General features: G+C 40.1%; 1 protein-coding gene across 1 annotated transcript; it reads left to right on the forward strand.

The window, feature by feature from the left end:
• The first annotated feature begins 528 nt into the window (after nt 1-528).
• LOC134542648 (speckle-type POZ protein-like) lies at nt 529-9417 on the forward strand. Its single transcript, XM_063387061.1, has 3 exons — nt 529-567; nt 5945-6410; nt 7317-9417. The coding sequence occupies exons 2-3, from the start codon at nt 5952-5954 to the stop codon at nt 7779-7781; spliced, it is 924 nt and encodes a 307-aa protein (XP_063243131.1). The 5' UTR covers nt 529-567; nt 5945-5951; the 3' UTR covers nt 7782-9417.
• The last annotated feature ends 283 nt before the right edge of the window (nt 9418-9700 follow it).

Genomic DNA, 9700 nt, shown 5'->3' on the forward strand with positions numbered 1-9700 from the left:
GTGTGGCTCTCTCGTCTGTGTAATGAAGGCTTCCCTATTTTATTCCGCGTCGCACCAGTCGCGCCGCTGGGATTCGACCGCAAGCTGACGGTTGACTTCGCCCGAGAGGAAAACACACATGTGAGTCACTTCACTGTTGTGACGCTGACAACCGCCCCTTCCGCAAGTCCACTCCTGTCAACAAGCTCGCGTGCGAACGACAGCCCCGATCAGGGATGCCAACTTGGGGGTTTCTTCCGAAATTTTGGGGGAACCAAGATTTTTTTTTTTAGGGGAGAACATTTATTTAGGGGGATTCGATAGCGGAATTATTTAGCGAGTACATTATTTAACAAATTTTTTGAAGGCGTTAAATTAAAAGTGTATATCTTGAAAACAAAGTGAAAAAAGGACAGCAACACAAGTGACGCTGGTGGCTGAATTTCGCACTACGACTAACATCAACTTGCTGGTCAAGAGAATTCCGATTTTACTTTTACCGTTCCAACGTTTTCACGTTGTAAGTTGTCTGGTTGAGGTAGTGTCCGTTAGTTTGTTGTGTACTCGCGAGTTTTATTGGATTGCAAAGTAAGTTTATGTTTTTCTGGGGTGCCCAGGAATAAAAAAAACAAGAATAAGTATTGATTATTTGTGTTCAAATATTTTCCAGAATGCCAAAAAAAAATGTGTGTGTATATATATATATATACATTAGCAAAAATATACGAAATGTTGGGAGACTGATCCAAAACTTCAAGGTTAGTAAACATGTATTCTTTAAACCGAAATTAAATTCGTACATATATAAAATTGTAGATACTGACTGTTATTTTTCAAAATTATTATGCTCTGTTTAGGCAGAAAAATAAGGAAATTTAAGGTTCAAGAGAAAAATTTTTTTTTATTACTCTCAAACAGCATGTACCATGAAAACTTTAGGGGTTTTTAATCGAAATCAAGTTGGTCCTAGGGGGAACACTGTGCAGGAGTTGGCATCACTGGCCCTGATTGCCACTGAACGAGGCACGGTAGTAAACACGCCCAGCGTCCCCCACTTCACTGCTCAAAGACGGGTATTACAGGGTGCCTACCTACACTCCTACTCCAACCAAACTTCCCTGAGACTTCCGTGTCTCATCGGTTAACCCCTTAACATATATATTATGGCTAGATATATGTGGCTAAAAAAAACATTTTTTAAAATTGTTTTTTTTTGCAGTAATCTATTGTTTTTAATATGCAAATAAACGTACCACATGTGAAACATAGGTTTTTACATTTTTTACAAAATTATGTAATTTTTAATGCACACTCTTTTACTAACCCGAGTATACTCGTCATTGCTGAAATATATGTAAATACATTATAAATATTTATGGAATATAATTAAATAGATAAATATTTAGATAAAAACATTTAACACAAATTGGAAGTTATTATAACAACATTAGTAATGTTCAGCATGGTTAGAATTATTTCTCAAAAGTAGTTATCTGAAAATCACATTTGTGCAGCAATATATTTTACCTATTCAATATGCAAATGGACATACCACACAAAATACATTAAAATTTCACATTTATCACACCATCATGTCATTTTGAATGGACACTGGTTTCCTAACCCGTGTATACTCGTCAGTGCTAATATTCACTAAGATTACTAAAAATATTTATAACATTAGCCAGATATAGTATAAGCTTACATAGAAACCAATGAAATAACTTTTGCAACATACCATATTTCTTCTACAAAATTACATCTACTTTTATAAAATTGCCTGAATAACATGAAAAACAAAATATGTACATATGATATGTAAATGTTGTCAGTCCGAATAGATCTTCGTATAAAAATTTACCTCACAAGGTTTGTACAGTATACACTAATTGCAATAGCTGAACATTCACAAATACAAAAAAAAAATCATTGTAATGTCAAGGATGTCATTCTTTACAAAAAACAAAGTTTTTATGTGAGACATTCAGTTTTTTTCACAGCACAATAAATAGAAGAATTTTTATTTGAATACAGTAGCTGAATAATGTCACGAGTCTGTATTGACATTTGTGAAGTTATTCTTGAATGCATTTCACTCTGACTGTAAGCCTAACTAATTTCTGCCTAAATGTCTGCTGTTGCATGATAAACTCTGAAGCACGGCACTACACACAGTGGCACACCACAGTCTTCACACATGTACCGTGTTTCACGCCGTATTTTTTTCCCCCGTGCATCTGTCACCCTGCTGCACATTGCACACTGGCGTGTAGGATTGCTTTTTTTGTCAGTTGGCGGGATCGTAGCTGGAAAGTGACGTTCAGTCATTCTCAGTGGATTCGTTGATTTTCCAGGCCTACCTCGTCCTGGCGACATTGTTGGCTTGTGAAACTGTTCAATCAAATTTTTGACAACAGCCTCTCTGTACTCCAAATGTGACTGCTTCCCTCCCAACTTTGAATATAACAAAAATGAATTCCATATTGCTAGGTCCACTAAATGGAAAAAAAATCTTCTTATAGTATTTTTTCCCCCTCTTCCTGGGTACTGCATAGTCTGTTGTGCGCTGGTCAACAATGTCCACACCTCCCATTGTACTGTTGTAATCTAACACAACTTGTGGTTTTATGTGCTGTTGTCCATAGATTGTAACACTTTTCATTTCAGAATTGTGGATTGTAGACAACATTGTGACTGGTTTTTTGTCCATCCACTTCAATGCCAATAGTTTACCTCTTTGGAAAGCAATGACACTGCCTTTCGGCAATTTTTGTTTCCGCAATTCTGGTGGCATTTCTTTTCTTGTCGTTTTCACAGTCCCATAAGAATCGGTTCGATGTGATAGCAACATATCTGATAGCTGTGGTGAGGTATAAAAATTGTCAGTAATGACACAATAACCTTTCCCAAGAAGAGGTTTCACTAATGACATAACTACTTGTGACGACATTGGCAAGCCTTTGTATTCATCATCAAAATTGGTTCCTCGTCCGGTGTAAATTACGAAGGAATATACATATCCACTTGACGATTCACATAACATGAATGACTTTATTCCGAACCGCGCCCTTTTGAGAGGTAAGTACTGTTTCCAACCTAGACGCCCTTTATATAACATAAGGCTTTCATCTACTGTGACATCTTTTTCTGGAGTGTAAAGTTCAGAAAATTTATTTTGCAAATGAATATATATAGGCCATATTTTGTTCAGTTTAGGGTTTGGATGGGTGGCTGCATCATATGACTCATTATCCACAAAATGAAGAAACTGTTTCAGCTGAACAAATCTGCGAAATGGCATGGTTTTCCTAAAAAATGGTGTGTCAAATATTGGGTTCTTAGCCCAGTACATTTGATATGTAGGTTTTTTGACTATGCTTTGAGCCACAACTAGTGCAAGAAAAACATAGATTTCCTCTTTGTTTGTTGGTTTCCATTTTGTTTGAGGATGTGTTTGAATGTACTGTGATGCAAAACGGTTCGTTTCTGTAGCTATGAGTTCAGCCAAATCATTATCAAAAAATAAGAGAAAATAACGAAGAAAATTATCGTCAACATTTACATTTACATTGACGCCTGGTTTACCTGTAAATGGGTATCTTGGAGGAGAGATAGTTGGCAAACTACAGTTTATCTCACACCACATTCTGCCAGATATCTCTTCACTACCTGATTCTTCTGAGCATGAAATGTCATTATAATTGTCGCTACTATCAGATCCCAATTTATCAAGATCACTCACGTCGCTTCCTTCACTGTCGGAATCACTCATTTTGAACAATTTCTATTATTCACATTACAGTAATGTTGACACCTCAGCTAAAATATATAAACATTGGCGGGAACATCATAAATTCATAATAGTACTATTAGAGACATCTAATGTACAATTTTTCAAACACAAACGGCGAACGCGTGTAAGTAGGGTACCGTGATGGATCGAATCTGCCCTGACATCTAGTGAGTAACATAAAACTACTGGAAGTCTGTTTCAAAGGCTGAAAATACCTACCACGACATCTAGCGAGAGCTCATGTAACTCATTCGAGAAAACTCGAAATAATATAATCAGACGCACGTTTTTGTTAGTCGAACGAGTAAACTCGGGTTAATAATTACGTGCCAAATGTAAAAAAACGAATATACTCGGGTTAATATGTTAAGGGGTTAAGCTGGCAACACAGCAGGTATTTTACAACACACATGATTACCAAACACAATGCAACAAACATACACAAATGCAGAATTTTGTATAAGAGGTTTTCCTACACAATTTTTAAATTAACACTGTCATGATTTCCAACACAATTACATAACCAACTCTGCCAATCTGTAAAATAAAACGAATGTGTTTTTTAACCTCCGCAACTATAAATATTGATTGCGTTCAGGCAAAACAACACAGATACCTGATTTTACTTCAAATTAACACAATGGCTTCAATCCCTTACATTTCATTATGTTAGCAAAATCAGGTATGGATGATTAAAAACACCTATTTTCTATTAAATTATACATCAGCTTTAAAACATTATGATATTACATACCACAATATTATAGATAAAGTTAGTAACTAAGATATCCTCAATTTCCCTGTGCTTTTCATAGAGGACACCTGTTGAATTCCTAATTTTTTCCTGATTTCCCCTGTCTGCAGGAACATTGGGTAAGCTTCCTGAACGAAGTTCTTTTACACTCTCCTCCGTAACACAGCATAGTAAGAAAGAAGTTTTTAACTTCTTAAAAGCCAGTATGATAAGTGCAACGCGAATTTATTTATATTTTACCTGCTGAAAAAACACAGCAGCAATGCTCGATGGTAAGTTTGCATTGCAGCACACTTGCGCACTTGCTCACTCGCATTCTTCTGCACTCAAATACTTGCACATGTTCACATACAATCGACCGAAACGTCGCAACTGTTCTGTCATAGGTGGTGTCCCCGCTGGGTTGTCCATAATACCTGTTTATTTTTATCGTTGTGTTTGTATGTTTGCTGCGTTGTCGAAGTTTGTTGTCTGTATTTAATGTTCTTGTTGAGACTGTCTGGTCGTTGTTAGCCCACTGTGTTCATCTGTGCTGTTATTTTTTCATGACTAAATCCCTTCCACGGAATTCTAGTGCTGCCTGATATTTTAAGTTTGAATGAGTTCGTATGTGCTGTTGTCGCGTTTGTCCACAAGACGTATTTAGGTTATTTGTTATGTCCATCTGTTCAACATCAGCTGATTTAGGCTTGTTAGCTGTGGGTTTATGTTTTCAATTTCATTTTTCCTTCTTGAGTTTTTTCCATGACAAACAGTGCAAAACTGCAATGACATATGTCCAAAAAATTATAAAAAATCAAATTATCCATTGTATGAATCACTTAAAGAATGCATACTTGCACAAATGAATGTTTTTCAAAAATATGTGCATGCTACAAATTTCTTGTTCCTCTTTCTAAAAAGTTTCACTTCTAACGCACGTGGTGGCCAAGCACCAGTTTTTATAGTTACGTTTTACATCTTGTCATTGTCGACGATTAGAGACAGTTGACAACTGCACACAGTGGCACAAATAAGGGATACTGGATAAGGAATATAGGAAATGGTCTATAATAACGAAACATACCAGGATTTGCTCAGGTGACTGTAGGAAAACACTAAACACCAAACTCAGGATGGCCAGACCTTCAGGCATGATGATGAGAATGCTGCAGAACAACAAGAACCTTCAAAAACATAACTGTTTCTCAACTACCGTATTGGTCCGAAAATAGGCCGACCTTTTTTGCCAGTTTTGTCAACCTTGAAATCTAGAGTCGGCCTATAATGGGGCACTAGCATAAAAATGTTATCAGATATACAATCCATTGACCTAAAATTACGCCGTACTTACGTGGAATTAGTAGGTACTTAATGGAATATATCTCATTCAGTGCCAGAGGGAAAAGAGATAACTCGTTGGTGGTGTTGGTTCGCAGGTGCATCATGGCGAAAAGCGAAGCCGGCACGGAGCTGCTGGTGCCGGCAGTGTCGGACGCCATACTGAAGTACACGTGGCACATAAGGAAGTACGCAAAGTGCGCGAAGAAGGACTCGCACGACAGCCCCGCGTTCGACTTCAACGTGAACGGCATGCGGACGCGGTGGAACCTGTCGGTGCGCTACTGGCGCGGGCCCTCGGGCCGGCGGCTGGCCAACCCGGCGGTGCTGTGCCTCAACCTGCTGGCCAGCCGCGTGCGGGCGGCCGAGCAGGTGCGGGTTCGCTTCCAGTTCGCGGTGCGCGACGCGCGGCTGGGGCGCTGGGAGACCTGCCCCCTGAGCCGCGTGGCGCTGCAGCTGCAGGACAGCAGCGAGATGCTCTCCGTGGGGTACCGCGACCTCAGCATCCTGGAGCGGCACCTGGCCCGCCCGTCGGGCGACCTGCAGGTGTCCGTCAAACTGCAGGTGACCGCAGGTGGTTCTTGCAGCCCGTATTCCTGTCTCTATGCTATCAACAACTATCAAGTGGCAGAGACAGCCTTGTATATTATATATTATTTTAATTGGCAGATACCAAAATTTTGTCTTCAATCCAGTCACAAATCCTAATTGGCTCTATGCTGTCAAATACTATTAAGTGGCAGAGACAGCCTGGTGTATATGTACCAAAAATTTTGTTTAATGTGCCATCAAAAATACAGTTGTTAAACGAAGGCATTTTTCACAAACATTAATCAGACCACATTTTTCTGGGTACAAACTAGCGTTACAACTTTCCCAACAGTTATTTTTCACGCATCAAAATAACAGAAGCACTAACAAGCACTGTAGATGGCAGGTGTGGCAGGTGTGGACATGTGCGGTGCATGTGGTGCTGACGGACTGCCGGGCGCGCAGCCTCGCGCAGGACATGGGCGGTCTGCTGGAGGCAGATATAGATGTGGCAGGTGTGGCCATGTGCGGTGCATGTGGTGCCGATGGACTGCCAGCTGCGCAGTCTCGCGCAGGACATGGGCGGTCTGCTGGAGGCAGATGGTAGATGTGGCAGGTGTGGCCATGTGCGGTGCATGTGGTGCCGACGGACTGCCAGCTGCGCAGTCTCGCGCAGGACATGGGCGGTCTGCTGGAGGCAGATGGTAGATGTGGCAGGTGTGGCCATGTGCGGTGCATGTGGTGCCGACGGACTGCCAGCTGCGCAGTCTCGTGCAGGACATGGGCGGTCTGCTGGAGGCAGATGGTAGATGTGGCAGGTGTGGCCATGTGCGGTGCATGTGGTGCCGACGGACTGCCAGCTGCGCAGTCTCGCGCAGGACATGGGCGGTCTGCTGGAGGCAGATGGTAGATGTGGCAGGTGTGGCCGGTGTGGTGCAGGTGGTGCCGACGGACTGCCAGCCGTGCAGCCTCGCGCAGGACATGGGCGGTCTGCTGGAGGCGGGCGAGGGCAGCGACGTGTGGCTGGTCAGCGAGGACGGCCGCCAGTTCCCCGCCCACGCCAGCGTGCTAGCCGCGCGGTCCCCCGTGCTGGCTGCTCTGGTGCGGGAGGGGGGCGGCCGGCCGCGCCTGCCCGGCGTGCCGGGCGACCTGCTGCAGGAGGTGCTGCGCTACGTCTACACCGACCGCGCGGAACACCTGGACGCGCTCGCCGGGCAGCTGCTGGCCGTCGCCGACCGCTTGCGGCTGCCCGGGCTGAAGGCGCTGTGCGAGCGGGCCCTCGTGGAGACCCTCGCCCTCGGGAGAGCGGCGCTCGAGGCCGTGGTCGACCCGGAGGGCCTGGGCAGCTCCGCGTCCTCTGGCCTCGACAGCATCGCCAGCGACACGGACCTGCTCCCCTTGTGACGCCGGCTGCGCACCAAGTTCGCGAGGATGCTCCCGTGTGTCTTCGTCACCCGAGTCTGACGGACCGCTTCGGCCACGACACACCGGCAAATTGTTTTCTTCTAGCAAATAAACATTCCTTTTGCCCTAGTGAACTATCTGCAGTATATTTAGTTTGCTTACACTTTACATTTTTTTTTCCAATACTGTCATAGACTTTTGTTTTATATACCGTCATGTCAAACCTATAAATAGTAAAGAAAACTTCTAAAATTTTCAACATAACATCAGTACCAAACATATAGTTATGACATAATGTTGAAGCTTTACTTCTGTGCATCTTCCTATCACTGGAATTCTCAAGTCAGCTACAGGTAAAGCTCTGATGACTATCATTGATTGTATCTCAACTTTTTCAGCCCGAGCACATAGTTACATGAAGTATTTGATGAAAACATCACTTAAAAGCATGAGTATAGTTTAATGCAAACAAAAAAATTTAAGCCTAATGGCATCAGATGGTCTGAAAACCATATAGTAATAAGTAAACATCTACTTTGACCGTACTATTTATACATACATAATGAAACATGTCATTAATACAACAAAGAATTGTAGTGCTTATCTAGGCCTCTAATAGATTAAATAATAGTTTTATTGTTAGTAAGCAACAAACAAAAATAAGTATATATACACTGCTATAGCAAATAACTTAATTCACTGCAATACATATAATGTCCAGTAATGATAAAACTTATGTTTTTTTTTAAATAGCAGTGTTCTTTTCTCAAATAATTCAATTTTAAATATGCATATATATGCATAATACACTTTCAAAATTATATGAGTTAGTATATTTATTTATACACATCCCATACATATGCACACAATGTGCTCATTTTTAAGCATAAGTATGGTTAGTATGGCATAAGCTTTTTCGATTTTGTCACATGTGAAAAAACTTACACTTCTACTGATAAAGAAGCTTTACATAAGGCTCAGTCTAACAAGCAATGTTGATTTTTTTTTTTTTTAGTTTTTTTCATCTTTCATTTTATCGAAGGGCTTTTTCTAAAATTTTAACCTGGCATGTCCCTTGCATTTGTTGTCTTCCACAAATATTTTCAACTTATATTCACTTAGTGAAATGTCATGGGTGTAAAGCCACATAACTGATGATAATTAAAAAAAATTGCATACCTTTTTACACTCACATTACACTAAGTTAATATCTGTTGAAAATATTTGTTGCAGAACAAATAATGCAAAGGAAGTTTTGAGTTACAATTATACAAATACCCCTTCAATAAAATTAACGATGAAAAAAATAAAAAATAAAAAAATAACATGGCATGAGAGACCTTCACCTTAAATACAACTGTAGCTAGCACTATAAGTAAACCATCATACAACAACTGATTATATGATTCTTTTACATGGTTGAAACTCATTTATAATATAAATCCTAAGTAGTGTATTTATACAGAGAGATTGCTTTAAGTTTGTTTCTGACTATTAAAATATCTTAGGCTGACACATGTAAAAAAAAAAAAAAATTCAGCAATTGCAAACCCAAAACTAATGTATATTTGTAAAATATGTATATTTGTGTTTTTATAATTGTTATTAAAAAGCATTTTTAAAACAAAAATAAAAACGTGTAATTTTCTTTCATTGTTAACATTCATATAGTACTCAAAAATAATGATTCTAACTTATAAAAAAATTTAACATTAGGGAAATTTCTAGTTTGTACTATTGTTCTTGAAGAAACTTACCACTGAACTACTCTGATCTGCTAAACTGGTGAGAAAATAGAAACTGCACCATAGGATGTTTCAAATTCGTACATTTTTTACAGAAAAACTACTGAAAATATTAAATTAGTTTTTACAAGAAAAGGACAAAACCATCAAACTAAGCTCTTCAATGGCCAATAT

Source organism: Bacillus rossius (assembly GCF_032445375.1).
Source record: "Bacillus rossius redtenbacheri isolate Brsri chromosome 9 unlocalized genomic scaffold, Brsri_v3 Brsri_v3_scf9_1, whole genome shotgun sequence".
In the NCBI taxonomy this organism is placed as follows: Eukaryota; Metazoa; Arthropoda; class Insecta; order Phasmatodea; family Bacillidae; genus Bacillus; species Bacillus rossius.